Source organism: Accipiter gentilis, chromosome 2 (genome assembly GCF_929443795.1).
Source record: "Accipiter gentilis chromosome 2, bAccGen1.1, whole genome shotgun sequence".
Taxonomy (NCBI): Eukaryota; Metazoa; Chordata; class Aves; order Accipitriformes; family Accipitridae; genus Astur; species Astur gentilis.
The window spans coordinates 2,545,239-2,568,656 of record NC_064881.1 but is presented as its reverse complement, the minus strand read 5'-3'; the positions used below and the strand labels follow the sequence as shown (position 1 = coordinate 2,568,656).

At 39.8% G+C, this 23,418-nt stretch overlaps 1 protein-coding gene across 2 annotated transcripts; it reads left to right on the top strand.

Moving 5' to 3' along the window:
- Window positions 1–1,821: 1,821 nt before the first annotated feature.
- On the top strand, window positions 1,822–23,217 carry USP14 (ubiquitin specific peptidase 14). 2 transcript variants are annotated; one of them, XM_049829327.1, is made up of 16 exons: window positions 1,823–2,065; window positions 4,655–4,800; window positions 5,457–5,489; window positions 7,374–7,478; window positions 9,778–9,881; window positions 12,019–12,077; window positions 13,984–14,114; window positions 14,417–14,497; window positions 15,293–15,372; window positions 16,917–17,031; window positions 18,292–18,357; window positions 18,689–18,781; window positions 19,744–19,872; window positions 20,961–21,021; window positions 22,162–22,269; window positions 22,392–23,217. In XM_049829327.1, exons 1-16 carry the CDS (start codon window positions 2,050–2,052, stop codon window positions 22,541–22,543), a joined length of 1,479 nt encoding a protein of 492 aa, XP_049685284.1. In that variant the 5' UTR covers window positions 1,823–2,049; the 3' UTR covers window positions 22,544–23,217. The 2 variants fall into 2 exon arrangements, 1 of the variants encoding a protein (XP_049685284.1); XR_007509678.1 differs by lacking the exon at window positions 20,961–21,021 and having other exon boundaries at window positions 1,822–2,065; window positions 22,392–22,517.
- Window positions 23,218–23,418: the final 201 nt, after the last annotated feature.

Here is a 23,418-nt window from a genome sequence, read left to right as displayed (position 1 = left end):
GACAAACTGAAAAGACTGAAATTTCTAAGCCTTCCATCTTAAGCCTTACTTTCAAGCCCTGGATTATTTTTGTGGCCATTTTGTATATCCTTCTTCAACTGTTTGGAATTGAAAATCACATTTGGCGAGCAGCATCGTTATCAAGGAAAGATCCTTCTTGTTTTGGGTATCACTTCTATAGCGAAAGCAGGGCCAGAGGATAGCATATTTCCATACATTCTGTATAATATGTCTAAATATTTTGATAGTTTTAATATTTTGTACCAGCCGTGGAAACTGGTTTGCTGCTAGGTGACTGTAAAATAATTATTAGAAATCTTATACTAACGCTATGATTGAAACAATAGACAAAAGTATAGCCAAGCAAGTAACTAGTAGAGGTAGTTATTCATAAGTTTTGCAGTTCTTTGCTCTTATGACTAGATGTTCCTGTACGCTAGATGAGAACAATGTTGAAACTGACCACGTGATTGAAACTGCGTTAAGCTTCAAGATCAAAGAACAAGGACAAGAATAAAGACTTCAAGGACAGGCAACAAAAACTTCAAACGGGCCCGTGGTCGCAAAAGCAGCCCTTTGACTCAAATGGATCCTTTATTGCACATGATCGGATGTAGGCAGAACTATGATAATCAGTTGCAATCATTTTTATGTAGTGTATACTAATCTGATGAATATACAATTAGTTATTCTACGTAACCTGTTTGGGCTGAAGCTGTGGTATGCACGCTAGGTGGAATTATCCCCTCTGCATCCAGCGCTGCAATACAGAACGCCTGCTTTCTAAAACTCCCAAACGAGTCCTAGGGAGTTTCTTCAACCGTCTTTTTGGTATCACAGAAGTGCAAATACAGACAACCAAATGCTGGCAGAAGCTCTTACATCTGCAGCTGCCACAGGAGCCGGTGAAGGTAGTTCGTGTCAGGTTTCTAGAGGTGGTAGCTAGGGGGGATCCGAGGAAGGGATGTTTCTTTCTGGCATTCTCTTCCTTTTTTGTATGTTTACGCACTGCTTTAGTTTCTTTAACTGCAGCCTAACACCAAGAGCTTTTGTAGTGTCAGCGGCGACTCACGTCTCTGTGTCTACTGTTTTTAGTATCTAAAAACTGTTTTTTATGGTCCTGAAGGCTCCTGGCCACTGCCATCACACTCAACCTTCAGTGCTTCCTATCTGCTATCTACCAGCGAGTCCTAAAGTAACTGCTGGTAGATCAGTCACCTCCCTCTCCCCTTTACTAAAGTTCTTCCGTTGACAATTTTCTCTCTCACTCCGCACTTTCCTCTATTCCAAAGGTTATTTCACCCGCAACAGCCCCGTCTTCGTGCAGTCACAGCTCTCGCCAGCAGAGAAGGCCTCCACCCCCCACCTCGGCTCGGCTCTCCGGCACTCGGCCCGTTACACCGCTCTCCCCCGCCGGCCACGCCAACGCCGCTATCAGCCCCTTCCCGGGGACCGGGCTCTTTCCCTACTCCCGCCCGGACACCGTGGGGGCGGCTCTGCGTTCGGTCTGTACGCAGCAAGCTGAATCAGGCCTAGCACCGAGCCGGCTGCTCGTTTCCCGTGGGGTATACGCCCCCGGGGTACAGAGAAGCCCGGTTATTCAGTCACGCTTGCTCGTTCGCCCCGCTCTGCCGAGAAACTACCGTCGGCCGCGGACAAGTGCACGGCCGGACCAGGTTTCGCTTCATCCGGTCTGAAGGGGCAGCGCCTCCCGCCCCGCCCCGCCCCGCCGCAGGCCCGGACGCTGCGCCTCCCGCTGCGCCTGGCCGCCATTAGCGCCGCCGCCGCCCCGCCCTTCCGGCGCTGCGCGCGCAGCCCGCCCCGTTTCCGGAGAGCGGGCCCCGCTTGCAGCGTCATCCTGAGGGGCCGGTTTGAATGAGACCCCGAGGGAGGGAGGGACGCGCCGGAGCCGCCGCCATCGCCCGCTCGCGCCCGCTCCCTCCCCGCTAACGCCACTCCCCGCCGCCCCTTCGCTTCCCCGCCGCCCCTTCGCTTCCCCGCCGCCACCGCGCCCTCCCAGGACAGGGCGCGCCGCCCGCCCCCTCCGCCATGCCGCTCTTCTCAGGTGAGCCGGCCCCGCCGCCCGCGCCCGGCCCGGCCCGCGCCCGTCCGCAGCGCGGGGGAAGGGCAGCGCCTGCGGCGGCGGGGTGCTGTGTGGCGGCTCCGCCGCCCCCTCCTCGGCGTCCCCGCCGCCCCCCGCCGGGCCCTTCCTGCCGCCGGGCGGGGGGGAGGCGGGCGGTGCCGCCCGAGGGGCAGCGGGAGGCTCCTCCGGCGGCCCCGCCGTCCTGCCGCCGGCCCTCGACACGTGTCGGCCGCGGCGCCGAGCGCCCCGGGAGGCGGCCTGGCCGCCCGAGGAGGAGGAGGAGAAGAAGAAGTGTCGGCCCGGCCCGGCCCGGCCCGGCCCGGCCCGGATGGGGCGAGGGGAGAGCTCTGCTGGGGCCGGGAGGGCCCCTGCGGCCGGGCGCGGTCGTGCGAACGGGTGTCATCCGCGTGTCGCCTGCCGTCGTGCGTCGGTATTGCCCCTTCTTGGTTTATCTTTGTGTTGTACGAAGACAAGTGCTGCTGCCTGTCAAGTGAGCCGTAATTCTGCATCCGCTCTTTTAAACCCATTATTTCCTAGTGGAAACCAGAGGAGCTAAAATTCCCTTTAGGTTGTGTCGCGTCCCACTCGCCCTCCTTGCCGTAAAGGAAAGTTTCTAACGAAGGCTGCAAGAGCAAAACCTCTAGTGATGCTTCCAGGACCAGTTACCGGCTTGTTTATGTTTCACAGGTCTGGCCTCTTGGGGCTTTTTAGTACGTGAGGAACGGATTGTAGGAGGACTTGGTATGCAGCTGTGTCCCTGTTTTTCACCTGTTTTAATTGCGGTTGGCAAACTGGGATCCCTGATTCAGTGTGACAGGACTTTTCCTGAACTCTAGCGCATCTGTATAAGCTATGTTTTCTGTTCAGCGGGGGGAAATATGTCCTTCCTTTTTCTTAGTTTCCATTGTTTTCAAATTAATATTTTTTATTTTTGGAAACTTCCGGTGAAATTTCGGCTGCGATCTCTGAAGAGAAGGTCCTCGTGCTGTTCGGTTTCCTCCTCTTGAGTGCCGAGTTGTCAAAACCGGTGACACTACAGATTAATAATTGCTAAATCCCCTGTGTATTTAGTGGTGGATGCATGACTGTTCAAAAATGCGAAACTTAAAAGGATGTGCGGCTGATCTGTTCAGCAACTGAGTGGGTCGTCTTCCCAGAAAATGGGAAAAGTCTTGTGCTTGGTAGGTCTTAAATATGCAAAATAATAAAGATGTTTTGAAAAAAAAACCCAGAGGGTTGGGCAAATCAGAAGGTGCTTTCTGCTAGAAATACTGAATAAAACAGTAATTTGAGTTGCTTTGTAGGCTGATTTAGACTTAAGTTTTGATTATTCTTATTACCTGTCACAAGCACTGCATACATCTGAAATCTGAACCTTCTTGGAAGGTTTTTTTCAAATCACTTTTAAGAGTTTTGTGTTGAAAAAATCCTAGAGTTGCCATATAGGATTTACTTAAAACCAAAGCACAGGTAAAAACTGAAGCTCAGGTAGAAGGAAGGATATGGCTTTTTTTAAAGTATGGTATTTCAGCCACTTAATGTGCACATAGGATATGACTGTGTGCTATATTTTGCAGATTTTCAGTAAAACTGCAGCTTGCTAAAGTAGCCTTGTGTACCTATGGTTAGTGATTGGAAGTGATCGAAGATGTGTAACCGTTCTTTAGAAACACAGTGTTTATTCCAGGCATTTTTGTCTGCTTGGTTAGTAACAGATTTACTGAAGTGAAGTGAACATGGCTTTGTGTCATTCTGCCTAACTTCCTGCTGGTGATCCCATTTCCAGCGTCAAAAGTTAGTCTTTGCGTGACCAAATTTCACATCACTTCTTAATTCCAGTTTTGCACCTTTACTGGGGTCAGGTCTTCTGGAGCTGCAACCTGTGCTAGGCTGTTGTCTGTATTTGCACGCAGGTATGTTGTTTGCGCGAACGCTGTCAAAACTGAGGAGGGTAGCAGTGATGGTGGTGTAAATGGCACTGTGAGGTTAACCTTCCATTGAAAGGAAGCAGGAGGTGTGCTATTTTATGGGTCTTGTCTTGACGCACACTTACCTCCTCATGTTAGCTCCACGTGAATGGTAGCCAAAACTACAGCTGTCAAACAGTTGTTTTGCTTTCAAAGAACATGGTATTGTTTGCCATGAAGGAGAACGGAAACACTATGGAAAACTGAACTGGAATCGCATGTCTGAACTTCCTTCAGAAATTTGTTTGCAATGAACAGTGTCAAGAGATTGGGAGAGGACCTTTCGAGCTGCTTTTGTGAAGATATGCCCAAAGAATTTCTGATGCTGTTATACACATTTATTGCTTGCAGAGTTTCTCAGTATATATGTTGCTTACAATTGTTTTGTAGGATATTTTTAGACTTGTTGGAAATAGCATGTTCGGATGGCTGAGATGCCTTGTAGAAAAGGTGTCCTTTAGCTTGATTATTGACAAGTTTTAGAGTTAAAAACTGATTCTTTTGAGATGGTATGAAGTCTGGAATTTTAAATACTGGCTTAATCTTGGTAATTACATTCTTGTATATTAGAAAATAATCTAGTTTCAAAATACTTTGTTTGCAGTTAATGTGAAATGGGGAAAAGAGAAATTTGATGGCGTGGAGCTTAACACTGATGAACCTCCAATGGTCTTCAAAGCCCAGTTGTTTGCACTGACTGGAGTTCAGCCAGCTAGACAGAAGGTTATGGTTAAAGGAGGAACTCTGAAGGTAGAAATACGTGGGGTATTTTTATATTATTTCTAACTTTATTACATCATAACATAATGAGCAATGACCATATTTCCATGTGTTCCTCCAGAAGATCTTTCATTGTATGTATTAAACTGAGTACACTTTTCAGAAATGATTCTGTATGATTCATTGCCTGCTACTAGAAAATACTGGCAAAAATTTGTTGCTAAATGCTTGGGAGGTACACTGCTGTTTTAAAACACTTCTTTACTCTTTTATACCAAACACTACTCTGCTTGGTGGGTTTTTTTTTTCTGTTTCTTTTTAATGCTCAGAATCTGAATGCAACTTTTTGCTTTTTAGCTTGTTTAAGAAAAATTTCTCTGGCACTTCTTTGCTGGAGACTTACTGGTGTAATGTGATATAGGCAACTTTAAAAGTTATTTACTTCTAGGCAGCATTGAACAACAGGTGAAGAACCTTACTAAAAAGATGACTTGGCTGCTTTTTACTTTAGTCAGACAAGACTTGATGATGTGTAAATAGTTAATATTGTGGGATCTTGGATGAAACACAATTGTATGTTTAGAAATATGTAATTAATATTAATGAAAATTAATAATTAATGAAAATACTTGCTTGTCTTTGGCTGCAGGGTCAGTAACTTGTCCTTTTTTTCATTTCAAATACAGGATGATGACTGGGGAAACCTAAAAATAAAGAATGTAAGTTCTGAGAAATAACTAGATTTTACTAGTTTGATTTTTATTTTGGCATTTAAAGAAAGATTTAAAGTTCTTGTTTCTGTTTGAATGGGTAGCTCTTTAAAAAAAAAAATCAGACCTTGATGAAAAATAATTTTGTATTATATAGTTGTAATACCTATGCATTCTTACAAAGTTCTCGCCATTGATTTGTAAAAAAACTTTTTTGGCATCAGTAGTGAAATTATACCATCTTCCTGAACTACTGGGGAGTATATATTTCTTTCTTTCTTACAAGAAATGTCCTGGGTCAGACTAGTGGTCCTTCTGTGTTGTCTTATCTGTGACTATAATAATAAGTGATGTTATTTAGAGAGAGCTTGTGAAACCTGGGCACTGTCTACAGTCCGTTGTGCTTGTACGTCCCCAACATGGAAAACTGTTAACATTACAAATGCTGAAGTTACAGCTCTGCCTATTTCCTTTTCTCATCTACCTGCTAAAATTTTTTTTCCTGTACTGAATAGTTGCTGTTTAAAAAGAAAACCATTAGTAATGGTAATTCATACCTTTGACTAGTTCAGAAAGAAAACAAAAAGTGAATATATTTGTGTTTCTTACTTATATGATTCCCTATTGAAACAGGGAATCCCAAAGACTTTTGTTTGGGGTTTTTTGGTCATTTTCATTTCTGTATGTATCTTGTAACATCAGTTTGGTACAAGTTTTACTCCAGTTCTTCACTGAGCAGATTGAATTAGGTAGCGTTACTCTTACCCTTGTAATTAGTTCGCAAGCATCTAATAGCAGGCTGTAGCTGCAGCTATTGTAACAAAGTCATTTAGCAAAACCCCCAGTACCTAATATTCTTGTCCTTTTCTGCATACTGTTATGCTAATAGCTGCCTTTATTAATTTTAATAATGTTATATACAAGTTCTAGGAATTTATTTACACTGTCAAAGCAGTTTCTTTCCGTTTCGTTGTCCATCCTTTTCCTTGGCACTGTCTTTTTCAAGGCCCCAGATAACCATTTTCTCCCCCTTTGACAGATCTTACTGTGTGTATGTATTCCTGTTGAATGCTGAAAAACTTTCCCTTATGCTAGTCCAGCAGGCAGGGTAGCTTGATTGCCCCCCCCGCATGTTAGTCCTCATCCCTAAACTGGCAGGGTCATTTTGCTTATTTTTCACTTTTCAATTAGTTTAATGTCCTCAGAACTTGCCAGACCAAAGGATGGCACTTTGCTTTCCTGCTTGCTTTTCAGGTGAAAAAAACAATTCCGAACTCAGATCTGTGGTCTTCATTATTACCCATATCTGTCTGAAGTGTTTCCCCAGATTCTAGATGAGGGATAGTTTTTTCTGTTTAGAGAATTCTGAATTTGAGAACTTGAGACTCTGTTGATCGAGAAGCTCAAATGTTGCAGCTTCTTTCAAACTGGAATTTAGCTGCTCAGTTATGCTTGGTTCCAAGGTATTTTCTAAGGTTTAAGGCAAAGAGTAATATTTGCACTGAAGTGTTGAAGATGCTTGATCCCTATTGGTCCATCAGGAAGGGAGCTTTTCTGAACACTTCACATTGGGGTATTCCATGAATGTTAAATTTAGTCCTGATTAGAATCTTGCGTTGTCAGCTGCTGGCAAGCTCACCAGGCTCAGTGGAAATGTCTAGCATGGATAATGCTGTGGAATTTTTCTCAATACGTACTTTGTAGATAATGAGAAGGTTAGGGTATACCCTTACGAAACAACAGTGCAGTATCAGTTCTGCAAACTAAGACAAAGATTGTGTTTATTTTGGGGGAAATAGCTGAAATATGTCAAGAGCTTAATGGTTTTTTTTATTTTTTTAAGTGGAAATAACTGCCCTTAAATATTTATTACTATTTTTACTCTGTTTCAAGGGGATGACCTTATTAATGATGGGTTCTGCAGATGCGCTTCCAGAAGAGCCAATTGCTCGACCCATCTTTGTCGAAGACATGACAGAAGAGCAGTTGGCTTCAGCTGTAAGCATATTTCAAACTTTGATTTCTTGTAAACCTTTAACAATGGTGATAATGGCAAGTTTTTAAATACTTGCAGTTGCTTAAAAGTGGATTTTGAAACTGTTTAGCATTTTTAGCTTCTCAAAGAAATGCAAATTTACATCGATGACCCAACTGGTAGCAGTGATGAGAAGTCTGGAATTTAATTTAAAAGTCATATAACTAGTGCTGTTTTTTCTTTAAGCAGGCAGCTTAGTAAATTTTCTAAGAATATCATTGCTGATGTTTTTAAAGACAAAGTTGTGTTGCCCTTGCTGTATTAGTGTCCTGAACTTTGCCTGAATAAGGGCTCTTAGATGCGCAAAATTATTTCCTGCCTCCTTCATACCTGTGAAGGGAAACTAGGGTTTGTTTGAGGTGGGGTGTGTCTGGAGTTTTGTTTGTCCTTTTTAGTAGTATTAGGTAAACTTTTCTTTCTGAAAAATGAAAATAAGTTTGACGTTAGTGGAATAGATTATATGTTTTCCTTCATGGGAGTGAAGTCTGGAAGAGCATAATTAAGCTTTTTTTTTTTAATGAAGTAACTTCTGTTTGAGTTGTTCCCTTTTTTACAATTTGAAAGGCTTAATTTTCTCATCAGTCATTTGAACTAGGAGCTCTTTGTCATACTTAAGACAGTTGCGTGTCTCTTGTCAACTGTGCACGCGGAACAGGAATACTTTTATGCATGTGTTGTGGTATAACCCCAGCTAGCAGCTAAGCACCATGCAGCCACTCGCTTTCTCCTCTCCGCTTCCAGTGGGATGGGGAAGAGAATCAGAAAAAGAAGTAAAACTCGTGGGTTGAGATAAGAAGAGTTTAATAACTAAAACAAAATATAGTAATAACAATAATAGTAATTTAATGATAACACTAATAACAGTAATGAAAAGGAATATAACAAAAAGAGAGAGAGAAATAAAACCCAAGAAAAGACAAGTGATGCACAATGCAATTGTTCACCACCCACTGACTGATGCCTGAGCAGTGATCTGCCCCTCCCAGCCAACTCCCCCCAGTTTATATACTGAGCATGACATTCTATGTCGTGGCATACGCCTTTGGCTAGTTCGGGTCAGCTGTCCTGGCCATGCTTCCTCCCAGCTTCTTGTACACCTGCTTGCTGGTAGAGCATGGGAAACTGAAAAATCCTTAATTTAGGATAAGCACTACTTCGCAACAACTAAAACATCAGTGTGTTGTCAACGTTATTCTCACACTAAATCTGAAACAAAGCACTGTACCAGCTACTAGAAAGAAGGTGAACTCTTCCCAGCCAAAACCAGGACAGCATGTCTGTATGAAAATGGATCTGTATTTTAGGACTGTTTTTGTGCTTCAGTATTTAATGCTTTCCATGGCACCAGCAGGTGAAGGGTATTTTATGTATTTTTGAGACTAACCCTGTACACAGGCTTTGAGATAACTGAGAAGCAAAAAAAGGAGATGATTCAGTGTCCGATAACATTCTGGAAAAGTTGGTCACATTGTATTTCTCTGATTCAAATTTTGTTATACATCAAAATTCAATTGTCTGTACTGTATATATTCGTTAAAAGTGGAATATACAGCTAAATGAATTCTCTCTTCCTAAAATAATTAAGTGGTATCGGTATGCAGTACTACTACAGTTTCATTAAACAACTACTCAAATATGCACGATTTAAAAAAAGAAAGAAAAAAAAAGAAAAATGCTATTATATTGTGATTTATAGTTGTTTCTCAAACTGTTAGTTTAATTATTAGTTGGCCTTCACATTTGTCAAAACTTTAGAAATTCACAAGTAGTCTGAAAGGATCAAATTGATGATCTGTTGCAGACTTCTGGAGAGGAGTATAATGCTTTTGTTTCTAACTATGAACTTCATCACATTCAGAGTTTTACTGAAAACTGATTTTAATTAAAATATCAGTGTTTTGTACAAATGCATTCATGTGGAAGTTTCACGGAAATAGAATTTTAAGGTCAAAACCTGAATGAGATTATAATTGAACTTTCTGAATGACTGCCTGCTTGAAGAATATGTTCATTAAACTAAACATGCGCAGAAAAAAACCCAAAGTGTTCCTGAATGTCCTCTAAAAGCACCAAATGGTGAAATGATTACTATAATCAGAAAATGGATTTGGAAAACTTGATAAAGTTTGATGGAATATTCCAGGTTTTATGCATCTCTGATCATTCCTATTCTTAGAAATTGATGTCAAATTATAGCGTTTATAGAAAAATGGTTGTACATCTCTCTCAGACCTTCAAGCACCCTTGTAAATTTTTTGGTAGATGGAATTACCATGTGGATTGACAAACCTTGGCAACACTTGCTACATGAATGCTACGGTTCAGTGTATCCGCTCAGTGCCAGAAGTTAAAGAGGCCCTTAAAAGGTAGGATTCAGTACAAAAATACCATGATGAAAATGTTTGGGGTTTTTTTTAGCTTAAGAAATAGATATTTTGTGGAACAGTTGTCTTAATACTGGTATGGATTACCAAAACAATCTGTTATTCTTTAAATCTATGCAAGATTAACATGGTGATCAATTAATGTTTATCCTATGGCCGTATTAGTCTGTACTTTTTAAAAGAACTTAAGACTATGTATTTGTTGGAACTGGCTTTTAGTGGAGAGAATGTGTTTTGCCTAGCTAAAAAATAGTTCCTATCAAGACTTGCTTAAAATGCTTAAACAAGCTACTGAACTCTCCTAACCCTGTTTTCTGGTGTTAGTTTGTATGGTCTTGTTCTGTATAGAAGAATCATATGGGAGTCCTGTTCCTTTGAGGAGTATTTTTTTTCAGTGGCTTTGTTGCACAATGTGTTTTCAGCTATGAAATTCTGACGTTACCGACATTTGGTACTTGGAGGTACTGCAGGAACCTCTGAGATAGGACCATCAGTGTTACTGTGTGCCAGCAAACTGGAATAAGCTGAGTTACTGTCATGAGGATATGTAGGGAACAGAAGACATGCCCTTATGGAATTTGTTTCATTTGTTCCGATTGTAGAATAACTTTTCTGAAATTTTTGTTGTGATTCTGGACTGAAATGTGAAAATGGCCTTGGTTTTTTTTGTGAGGAATCTATGAGAAACTTGAAAATCTTGAAGATCGGAGGAAAAAAGAATACATGGCAATGTGAGCCTGAATTTGTCATCCATATGAATTACAATGAGAAAACTATCAGTATTTTAAAAAAATATGAGGATTAGGTAGAGCATTGCCATCTTAGGTTAACTTAATTCCTTTAAAATACGCTGCTTTCTTGATACTTTGGTACACAACTGGATGTTTGAGATTACTGTGAACACTAGTTATTTAAGTGCTTATAAATTTTTCTTCCGTCTGTTAGCAGATGAACTTTAATTATTTAGCACTGAGAACTATTTGTGAAGTACAGAAACTCTTGTTTTAAAGCTTTTTCTTGTTTTTCAGTGTTGTCATTTTAGGAAAGTCTGTTTATTTCGATGTAAGAGACTCTTGAGTTACTGCACTGAATTAGAGTATTTGACAAATTTAACATACCAAATGTCAAAATGTACCTTATAAAACTGGCAGACAAGATGTGGCATTATCTGTGGGAGGTCAGATACACAGGCAGCCGTGTTCTTTTCCCCTGGAGACTTAGCCTCTATTTGGTCTTCCCTGCCTGATGACAGCATGGAAGGGTATATGGCAGTGGGAGAGAGGTGAAAGGACTCGCATGGGAAAGCTTACTGTTACGGGTTCATTTCTCACCAGCTGCTCTGTTGATCTCTGCAAGGGCACTCCCTGTTTGTAGCATGTCAGGGGGAAAGTTTCCTGCTCATCATCTAGCAACGGACAGAATTTTTAGAGTTCACTCTGAGATTAAAGAATGCATGAGACCGTCCTTTTGCTTAAAGGCTTATATGCTTTGAGGAGGCCATCTGTTCCTCATGCAGGTGGTAAATTAAGAAATCATTCAAAGAAGAGTGTTAAGTTCTACTAATACAGGTAGACTCCCGTACTTTTTCAGTGTAGGAAATACCTCTTCAAGAAAAATGTCTCTCCTGTCACTGTTTTGCTTCTGCTGTGGAGGGAGGAAGCAAGCCTGCCCTCCATCTCTGTGCTTTTTATCTGCCATCTCTCCTTGAAGGTGTTTTTTTCTTCCATGTATCTTGAAGAAGCTGTGGCAAATGTTTGAGAAATGGGGTAGCTTCTATTCAGACTCTTTCTCAGTTTCTTTAAAAATAGATAGAGTCTTTGAGGCAAATGGATTAGGGAAGCAGCAGTGACGTATCCAGACTTCTCAGTCTGCATTTATTTATTGTCTCAAGGATGCCAGTTTTTCTTTGCTTCCATGCAGTGCTTGCAAAATAGCTGAGACTTTGAGGTGAGTGTGAGTGTGAGTAAATCTTATCTTCAGTTACTTCTGTTTTGGTGATTGATTTCTTTTGATATATTTAAGTAAATCTAGCTGCTGCCTGCTTTATGATGATGTAAAAACCTGACTGTTCTTCTTAATTGTGCTTAATTGCATACAAACTATTTTCCTTCTCTTTTAGGTATGGTGGTGCCTTAAGAGCTTCAGGAGAAATGGCCTCTGCTCAATACATTACTGCAGGTTGGTGTTTAGAGTAGAAAACAGGGTTTTAGGCTAGTATGTGATTTCCTGCTAACTGCAGATGAAAATTGCAGTTAGAGCTCTACATATTTTTCTTTAGTGCATATGCCTTAGGAATTTCAGATCTGCTAGCACTGGAGGATTCATTTTGCTCTATCATTAATGTCTTTCAAGGTTATTGTGACCGTGACTGCAAAGCATACATTTCTGCATATTACCTAGCTGCATGCTAGGAAAAATATATTCCAGCGTGACCTAGGCTTAGATAGAAATCATTCTTACCTCTTAACTGTTTTGCATGTAGGCATGAAGTAATTGGAACTTCCTAGAGCAGGCTCCACCCATCTGTTGATTTGATCATTTTGTGTAGAAATACTTTAGTGTACAGTTCTTTGATTCACTTAATGGTAGGGTAATGCCATACTCCTAGAGATGTATTTCATTGATATTTTTAAATATGATTTATTGGCTGAGCATTATTGTCAGGATGGTAGCTGATGCTTTATCAGTGGTCTTAGCCTTTATCCTAAAGATCCAGATGTCATAACTGAAACAAAAAGTAGTGTCTTCAAAAGGAAAGTTACTCTTTGTTGTGGTGATCTGGGTGCTCACAGTGTGGGAGCTCACCATGGCCCCATATCTCCAAGTTCTAACTAGAATTCTAGTTAGACCCCTTACAGTTGAACAAGGGTACTACTTGTCCACTTTTTCTTTTTTTACTCTATTTCATTGCCCCACTAAGATGCTGGGCCAGGACACTGGGATTTCTACCAGTCCATTTAAGGAAAAACAAAACAATATAAGGAAGGAAAGGTCCATTTTGTGGGTATGCCTGCTGATCGAATTTTGGGGTGGTAAGTTCAATGGTTACTCTATACAACGATGCCTGCCCCTCCCCTTTTCGCTGCCTTTACTTCATGTCCCTTGTTTACTTTTTAAGGTGACAGCTCTGCTTTTTTAGGAATCTTAATAGTTTAAGTAATTTGTAGTTAATTCTTTGGTGCTGAGCTGGTCAGGAACTCCTGCATGACACTTATGGCATTTTTTTAAATTGCTGTGTCATATCAGTTGTCCCTCTTATCAAGGTCAGTGAAGATATTCCTTAAACACAAGCAGCAACTGACCTTGGTTCCTTGTAATCTTGCCTATATTTACTTCCTCAAGAGTATCATTCATTAGTCTCTCGGCTTGTAAATTAGTGACCATGCAGACTTGCCTACCTCACAGGGTTGTTGTGAGGATTAACAGGTGTCTCCGAAGTGATTTGTGGATTTAAAATGCTGTAACCTGGGTAGACAAGACATATATAGTAGTATGTCTGGAGCAAAAAAGCAAGCCATGTGTATTGTCATGCAATAAGTAGCATTCATTCAATTGCACATAGTTGTGAACTGTCTGCACATATGCATACACATACTTGTTTTCCTGGGTCTTAAGTTAAGCATGAGTATTTTTGAGATATTTTAGTTTGGGAAAAATGAAAGTTTTTTTCCCAGTAGTTGGTGAAGCTTAAGCTGCTCTAGAGGATAGATTGTGAATGCCTTTTGGTTTCTCTGGGTGTAGTCCTCTTGTGAAAATATTGGTCCTCCTCAGATGTGTTTCAAATGAAATCTTAACTGCTCAAAAAAAAATTTCTTTTTTTATTTCTGTTAGCAGCCAGGAAAGACAAGGCACTATGTGCCAAACTCTCAGAACTGTCTACGCTTGCAGAGTCATGCTCACAAATGAGATCTTGGGTGCACCTGCTATGCCACCTGGAAAATTTGGTCCTGCTTTGGAAAGATGAAATTGGACACTGTTAAATGATCAGTCTTTAAATATTGCTGCTGTTTTACTATTCTTTTTAAACTTCCTGCCACATTTGAATTGTTTTTCCACTTCTCAAAGCATTCACTTTTTCTTCAAGCTCTTAGAGACTTGTTTGATTCCATGGATAAAACTTCCTCCAGTATCCCACCTATCATTCTCCTGCAGTTTTTACATATGGCCTTCCCACAGTTTGCAGAGAAAGGCGATCAAGGCCAGTACCTTCAACAGGTAAAGACCGATTATTAGCTTATTGTTTGAAAAATCTATAGTGTGTTGGAAGTTGAGAACAAGAATATTTTAAAACTTTCCTTCTCCTGTGAAAATTTATCCCAGTAAAGTGTTTGCTTTTGTATAATGTAGAAAAGTTGAATGTAACATCACGTGCTAGCTCTGAAAGTGTGTGGTGGAATAGGGAGAAATTCTTAGTGAAGGCATCCTTACATTTGGTTTTACAGTGTAGAGATTGATGGGTTTAATATTACTAAATCATAACACTACTAGTCAGATTTAATTTTCTGTTCCCTTTCTAGGATGCCAATGAGTGCTGGGTGCAGATGATGAGGGTACTACAGCAGAAGCTGGAAGGCATAGAAGGTGATACAGTTATGGAGGTAATTTTGGTCTTACTCTGACCAGAGTTAGGATTTATAATATTGTACTTGTGATTCACATATTTTTTGCTAAGGTTTATCTGTTTTGAGTTCTTTAACATGTATCTATAGTCCAGTGAGTGAAATTGCTTTGAGTGTGATGTGTCCGATCAGCATACTGCTATGTCGTGTCAGGTATGTACGAAGTGTACTATAGGAATACTTTCTCTATGGGCTTTGTAAGGCTTGTGTTGGACCAGGGTGGTGGTGACTGTGAGTATGCAGCAGCTGGCCCTGATAACCTGTGAATTTAGCACAGAAGAACTTTTTTTCTGAAAAAAGTATGCTACAGCATTCTTGGCTACAAGACTACTATTTCAAACAGACAACTAGCTTAACTGGATAAGAAGTTACTTAAAGTTTTTCCCAAGACTTCACCAGACTGACTCTCTTCTTTCTCTGTAAACTGTTCTCTGGAGAGTCTTGGCAGTGGCAAAAATCTGATAGACTACTCTAAAATTTAAGTCATACTTAAGTTGGGGGACAGGGAGGTGTGACTAAGTTGGGGGATAGGGAGGTGTGACTTTGACTGAAATCTTGCTTGCTAATATGCTTTGAGGTGGCTTTAACAGCATGCTAGAAATGCATTTCTTTTGAAACTTTCAGGCTGTGTAAGGAGGCAGACTGACTAGAGAAACTGCTTCTATAGAAAGGTGAAGGAATAGGCTTTAAAGAATTTAAATAGGATTATTTTGTCTGTAAAGACTGCCTTTACATGCAATTTAAAGTTACATCATAAGAGAATTTGTTTTACAGACAGACTCTGGAGCTACACCAGCATCTTCTAAAAAGAAGAGTTTAATTGATCAGTTCTTCAGCATTGAATTCGAAACAGCGTATCCTAAAGGCTAAGGCAAGACATAAAGAATGATAATAATTTCACACTTTTGCAGTTGAGTGCAGGGAGGGTGAAAAGCATTGTTCAGAAATTAAAGGTGTGTGTTGAGGAAAAGGGGGATGGATGTATTGCAGGAGTATGCAGAAGTTAAAGTTAAGATTGGATAAACTATGAGAGAGAGGACAATGTGGGGAGAAGGAATGGTATTGGAAATTTACAGAAAAAACCACTGAATGTAAAGATGAGATTTCCTCCCCAGAGAAGAATGCCAGTTACCTACTTCAAGGATGCTGGCATATTTTATCTAAATAAAAGTAATTGCCGTCCTAAATAGCCTTTTTTTTTTTTGGCTTGTAAAGGAGTGTTGCTGATATACTTGGCATGTTAAACATGCACAAAAGATAGCTTGATTGATTTCTTAGGGAATAAATTAGATGCAGACTGTTAGAGGAGTAAGAAACTAATGCAGCTGACAACTTCCTAGTAGCTTTTTTATAGCAAGAACAAAAAGCATATGACCACATGGGGCACTCATCTCATGCCAAGTATTACTCTTTTCCCACTTCTCCATCCCAAAATCCTGGCTGTTGTGAAACTGACCACTGCTCTTAGAAAGAATTATACTGTGCGTTTTGCTGGTCTGAAATAAGGAAACATCCCCTTAGATGAGGTACTGTACCTCATAGCTTGGTAGTAATGAAGAGTAAAGGCCCTTTTACGGTAATAATCATGGATCTTTCTCTCTGTATTGTGATGTTTGTTATCCCTGAAATGGTAGGGAGGAGAAGAATGAGTAGCTAAGAGGAATGATGCATACATAGGTCAATGGCAGGAGGAAGACACTTGGCAGAAAAGTCATGTTGCAAGCCTTTGAAGTGTGATTATGGCAGCATTAGTAGAATAGATGCATTCAGAGCAGTCAGAAAAATATCTAGTTAGAAGGAAGTGGATTAGAGAAAAGGATTGGGGTTGAAGTATGAAAAAGAAGAGGTTGGACAGAACTATTAAAGAATGTGTAGAAAATAATGAAGAAATGGATTGAATTTCAGTGGACAGATACAAGGCAGGGAGAGGAGGCTGTGCATGTTGAAAGAAATGGGAAGTCTGGCCAGCAGCAGGAATAGAAGAGTTTTATTAATTGTAAACAACAGTGGAGCGTAATGTTGCAGGAGGGTTTCATAGCTTGGTATTGACAGCCAGTTAGTATGATCTGTGTCCTGGGGGTTGGGGGGTGGGTGGGTGGGGGGTTGAGGAGAAGGAAGAGCAAAGCAGGCCTCACAAACTTAAATGGTGATTAAAAACTTATTTTACTTTTTTTGGTATGCTGTCTGCCTCAGCTACCACTTGCCGTTAGACACGAAGGAACAGATTGGTTAGAAGTGTAAGGGCTGTTTCACATCTTTTCTGTACTACAAGAAGTAAAAGTACTACTGATGCACAAGCACAGGATTATCTTAAATGATTGTGCTGTTCAGCATGTTGTTTGCACTAGAGCAGTAGTTCAGCTCTTGGTGCATGATGGTTTTCCTTAATTTTGTGAAGCATGAAATGTACAGAAGCTGAAGAAGAGGAGGTAACTAAAGGAAAGGAGAATCTGCTTCAGCTTAGCTGCTTTATCAATCAAGAAGTGAAATATCTGTTTACAGGACTAAAATTGGTAAGCCTTTACAACTTTTATTTAATTGAAATTCTAAATGACTGGTGTGTTTAGTCTATGACTTGGAATTGACATCTGCTGTCTAAGCTTTACAAAGTTCCAAGATTTTTTTGGTAGTCAGTGGGAAGACGACAGTGAAAATGAATTGCATGTTAGTGTAAAACAGACTTCAACAGAGTTTTATCTTGGCCCTGATGTGGTCTTCCCCAGGCAGGTAACCAAGTGGAAGCCAATTTGCTACTTGTTTGTTCAGCTGGCTTTCACTTCAGACTGAGCAGTATCATGATTTAAGCACGCTGTAAACAATTCCCCAAAAGTCCAAAAGTCAGTTTTAAAATAGGTTGGCATTTTGGTTGTTAAGAAAAATAAAACAGATGATAGAATAATTCAATTTAATTTTGCAGATTTTGAAGAGGGTGTTATTTTCTGTGGCACAACATCATCTTTAAACTGTTTATTTAAGTAGAACTTCTTAAAGTAGTCTGTGCTTTTTATATATGTATTTCTAAGTTTTCAGGGTTTTCTGGAGTATCTGAAGGAGCAAGGAGAGGAGCTACTACAAAAGCTTTGTAGTAACTGCTCTTGCAGAGTATTTGTATAAGAGCAGGGATGGAAGCAGTGATCTGGTTTGTACAAGACAGGACCAAGTTGCATGGTTCTCAGATAATCTTTGTATCAGCTTTTTCTTTTTTTTGACAGAATTTAGAAGGAAAAGTAAGATAAAATAGTTAATGCTCACAAATTAAAAAGACTATGAAAAAAGAAACCTCACTTTCAGGCCAAAAAAGGTGTTCTAGAATTCTTATGTAGGAAAAGTCCCTGGAAGCAGAGTATCGCCACCTGTCTGCTTATAAACAGCTCTGTCAGCTTTAGACTGAGAGTTGGGAAATGTGCAAATATTCCCGTCACAAGAAAGTTCAGATTTTCTTTAGTTGTGTTCCAGGTGTGACATGACACATTCATAACCAAATCCAGATATAATTCGTAACCAAATCCAGTTGCAAGTTCTACTCCTGTAGAATAAAATTTTCTGCAGAGAGAAACTTTGTGTTGTCAGGGTTCAGGAATGAGCCTGCAGCTGAACAAATGAATGGGCATGGTCTTTCTGCCAAGGAGTTTCAAAATTCTGTGTGTCGTAATGGCTGATAGCAACAGAAGAGGTTGGCAGAACAAGATTTAGTTTATTGTTTATCTGTGCTTTTCTTTAAGCTGTATTTTATGATGAACGTATATGTTACTACTTTTTTTTTTTTTTAACAGCGTCTACAGGAGGAAATCACCAAACTCTCTCCAACACTGCAGAGAAATGCACTCTATATCAAATCTGTGCGTGGTACTTTTGTTGCTGTCTTTATGATTCTTTTAACTGTTGTCAATTTTCTGTCCCAAAAAACCAAAGTTATTGCTGCAACAGCATGTGATTTATGTTTATAAAGCGTCTGAATATCCACTACCAAGAAATTTAAGACCAGTTGAAAATTATTTCTTTGAATACAGTACTATACAGAGCTTCAAAATTGGAGGCCCTGTTATATTCTGATGTGTTTGTGTACAAGTATGTTCCCAGAATAGCCTGTAATTTAGGATGAGCTGTGTTTAAGGTACAAAAGATCTGTGAATATCTAAAGTAATAGCTTTTTCCAAATTTTTTTTATAGTCTAAAATTAGTCGCTTGCCAGCGTACCTGACTATTCAGATGGTTAGATTTTTTTACAAAGAGAAAGAATCTGTGAATGCCAAAGTTCTTAAGGTGAGTAAGCTTTCTGCATATTGAAGTTTAATTCCTCTTTATGCTTTTCAATGAGTTTTTATTATATGTAGACAACTAATACTTGAAGGGTATTTACTAAATTGTTTACTTCTAAATTGCATTTTAAAATATTAACAATGCAGTTTCTTTGCTTGAGTACAAAGTAGGTTTGTTCCCAGCTGTGATGATGTGTGGCAAACTATACTACCAAAATAGACCAGGGGAGGAGGTAAGGGACAGAAGTGAATTTGCTCCAATACTGTTTGGATGGTTTTTGGTCTCTCTTCACCAGTGGTTCAGAGGAGAATGTTTGATTAAGGAGAGGGCCATGCTTTCAGTCACTGGACAGTGTTCTAAAGTTGATGAGAAATGTTTATGCTAACAAACACTTCCTGTATTAGTTATTTTAATTGTCTGGCTTTCTGATTGACAAATGCAAGAACCAGCTGCAAACAGCTAAATGTTCAGTTTTGCTTTCTGTTGGCCTTGGTTGGTACACCTCCTAGGCTGCCCAGGGAGCATCATGATAAATGATGCGTGTTACTTTCAAGATAAGCAAGAGTATAAAGATGGAAGGCATATGTTAACTATTTTAGAAGATTGTTTGGATAACACAAATTTACATTTTTGCAAGTGTACAGTCATTTTACATGCATTTTTTTCCTTAGGCCTGCACAGGTATTTCTGTAGTACAGAAGTATGACAGCTGATAATAAAGAATCTAAATAGTTATACTGAATGTAGCAATTCATTATGGTTTGCTTATACTGAATCAGACATTCCTCTGTGAAAGTATTGTAGCCCTTTAGGTAAGTGCTGTCAGCAACATTTCAGTAGATCAAGTTGTCATAAACATGATGAGAGTTGTATTTAATTGGACTTAGTGTTGTCTTCCCATGGGAGAGCGCTTTAATGTGGGGTACTAAATTATGCTAATAATCTTTATGCTTTTTACTTCCTAGGATGTTAAATTTCCTCTTATGCTGGATGTGTATGAGCTGTGTACGCCAGACCTTCAGGAAAAAATGGTTTCTTACCGATCAAAATTCAAAGATGTAGAAGACAAAAAAGTAAATCAACAGCCAAAGAATGTAAGTCTCCTGACATTTTGATTAAATAAGTCATACATCTGAAATAGGGGTACTAATAAGGACTAGAGAAAACTTGACTTAAATACATTTTTTGCTTATTTAGCATTCAAACTCCTTGGTATTGAGCTTTAGATCTTTTTTGTGTATTTTCATGAAAATACAGTACCTGCTTTGGTATGACTGCTTGATGAGAAATGTTAAATGCTGTGGATATACCTGTTGCTAACATTTTTATTTCAAAATGTATTAAAATGTAGTGCTTCTGCTTACCAGTGTTATGCCTAACGGTTTTCTCTGAATTAGGCAAAGTGATTGTCTTCAAACATTATTGCTTGCTGGCAGGTCACCTCTTCAGTGGAGCTTAGGTAGCTATTTCCTGCTCATGAACTGGAAAGGGTTGTACAACAGGGTGCTACATGTCTGACTGATAAAATTTAGAATATATGTACTAGTGAGCTAAAAGACTGTACCCTAAAACTTGGTAAATGGTTTTGTCTCCTCTCTTGTCTACATATTCTGAAACTGACTTGCCTTTCTTTAATGAAGGGAAAAAGTAAATGGGCTAAAGCTGTAGTGTTTTAGCCAATTTTTTTTTTTTAAAGTTTGCTACTCTTTTCCTGGCCTAGCTCCTGGCAGTTTCATGTAAACATTTGAATAAGGCTTGCATCTCTCTTTACACAGTTAGGAGCAAGGAAAGAGTGCTATTTTAAAACAGAATGTGTTGGCACTTGGGGTCTGTCTCTGGTATTTTCTTGTTGCTAATTCTGCTGCTAGCAAGTCCCTAACAAGGAATAAAATCTTCAATTGCAGAATTGTTTTCATGCTCCAAACTTGTAAATCTGGTGGGTAAACAGTCTAGGCAATATGTGCTAAAATGTTTATACATTTGCTTTAAAAAGTGGTCTTGTTTAGGTTAAGCTTTTGGATGTCCGGCTAGAAATACTGTAATGGAACTTGTTTTTAAGTTGAACAAAAAATGTTTAGGCTTAGAAACATCTTTAAATGAATGGAGAGTTGGTATTTGATATGATTGTGTTAAAGCTTTCTCAAAACCATTCCACATTAATTCAGCATATTCTGTTCTTTAGTCTAGTAAAAGTGATGGTGCACAGAAAGAAGTTAAATATGAGCCATTTTCTTTTCCTGATGGTGAGTACAGGGAAGTAAAGCTATTTTAAAGTATTTTTCTATTTACTGACGTTTAAGTGGACCTGATGGTAGATATATTTTGAGAACCCTGGTTATTTTTAATGCCTTTGAAAAATTAATCTTCAGAAACTGATGGAAATTTAAGGAATTTAAGGAATGGAAAGATTAGGCAAGTCAAAATGCTGTTGAGATAGTCAAAGACTTAATTGTCATCCCTCTGACAAGTTGATGATACGTAGAAGACATGCACCTCAAAAGACATTTGCATGTAATGTGCAGTTGTTTTGAATGCTTCCATGACAGTGGGTGGTAGAAAGCTGAAATCAAAACAGAAGCTTAAATTGGACTTTTAAAACTTCTGTAGTAGTGCTAGTATTGCCTAATTTGGGGGGGGGGCTTGGGGTTTGAATGTCCTAAGCATTCACCCTTATGTTGAGGACGCTGTGCAGAAATTATTTTGGAGGTCTTGTTTACCCAGACTGTTACCATTCAGTGCTTCCTGAGGTTTGTGTGTGATGCACTATGTGAGAAGTGGTGGGGGGTGTTGACTAGCTTGAGAGCACAGTGAAAATAGGATATTCTGGAGTGCCGAGAAATGCAGTTAAGACACGTTGGGAACTGTAACACCCTTCTTCGTATGTTTGGAATTAGCCAGTTTTTCCATTGAAAAATGGAATAGCATAATTGAACTAACTGCAGAGTGGTTGATCTACTGTATCTGAGTATTCTCAGCAGTGTCGCTATACAGCCCATGCCCAGCACATCAGTCCTTGCAGTTTCATGGCTTGCCCTGAATGCGGACAGCAGCGGGTGTTTGAAGGAGGTATTGGCCAAACCTCTCCAGAAGATTTACTGACCATACATCATTTTTTTAATACTTTAAGCTTGCTGCATTTGCATTACATCCAGAATACATATTTATGTCTTGAAAATGGACAACATTCTCAGTTTCCTGAGAGGCTATCCTGGCTGAAAGCTGCTGCTTTTAGTTCACAATGATTTAGAGCCATGCTGTAGATGGGGTTTTACACAGCTACAGTGCTGCAGTATGGGTAATGCGCCTTTAGTCTGTATGCTGTTAAAAACACTAAAACTGTTTATGCAAGACTTGTGTAACTGTTTTTTCCCCTCTTCCTTTAGATATTGGTTCTAATAATTGCGGCTATTATGACCTGCAGGCAGTGCTAACACATCAAGGCAGATCAAGTTCCTCTGGGCATTATGTGTCTTGGGTTAAAAGGAAACAAGGTAAAAAAACCCATTACAATACTGTTAACCACCCTTCACAGCTTCTTTCATGTAAGGGGCTGTTAAATGTGATTAGATTTTATGTACCTAAATTACAAATAATCCTCTTGTTTTTCTTGCAGATGAATGGATTAAATTTGATGATGACAAAGTCAGCATTGTTACACCTGAAGATATTTTGAGGTTATCTGGGGGTGGAGACTGGCATATAGCTTATGTTCTACTCTACGGGCCTCGCAGAATTGAAGTAATTGAAGACGAAGCTGAACAGTAGTCTTCAGTTCTAGTCATTCTGCCTAGGTGTGAAATAAATGTTGATTACTGATCACTTCTTTAACCCCAGAGCTTTAGCAAGTGGATAAATAATTTGTTTAAACCTTTTCATGAGAAGAGGGACATTGTTTCAAAACTGATCCATGTACCAATTAGTCACTACTGGACTGGACTGCCCACTGTGGTGGTGACAATACTTTAAATAGCTTTAATGTCTTGCAGAAGATAATTTTTTTTAAATGAGCCTCTTCCCCTCCTGCCCCTTCCTTCCTCTCTAAAGTCATCAAGTATTTATTACACACCTGTTCTCACATTTGTTACTCTTGCATGGTTTATACCACAGTTCAGTAGCTGTCCATCCTTTGCCTTACCTAGCGGTTTTGTTAGGAAGGTAGAAGAGAAACTGTTGCCTTGTTGCGTAACTCAGTGCTGCTGCCCATAGCCAACAACTGTGGCTGCAATCAAGTATTTGTCCAGCCTGACCTGCTGATTCAGTCTGTTGTTGCTGGCATCTCCTGACTTCAAAATAAATTGTGATCAACAATGTGTCTCCATTAAAAAAAAGTTCATGTCTTGGTAGTGTAGTTAGTATGTGTTTTGTTTTCACTTCTTGGGCTACCACTGATGAATGTCTTGAAGCAGTCACATAATAAAGCCACTTTTTTTTAAGCTGTAGGGATTTATCTCCTGTCCTGTTACTCTTTACTCAGTATGTAAGTCTAGTGTAGTGGCTGCAAAACTGGGCTTTGCTTGCTTACAGTAACTTCTGTTCCTTCCCCACAGGAATACAGCAGCTGTATGCTAGTGGGAGGCTGCAGTAAAAAAAAGTATTTCAGTGTTGGCTACAACCAACTACCAGAAAAGCACTAGGCCATC

Excerpts from the sequence above, each read along its gene's own strand:
- USP14 (XM_049829327.1), top strand. Across the intron at positions 17,032-18,291 it reads TGTTTACAGGACTAAAATTG|CGTCTACAGGAGGAAATCAC; the intron begins GTAAGCCTTTAC and ends TTTTTTTAACAG. Across the intron at positions 19,873-20,960 it reads TAAATCAACAGCCAAAGAAT|TCTAGTAAAAGTGATGGTGC; the intron begins GTAAGTCTCCTG and ends TCTGTTCTTTAG.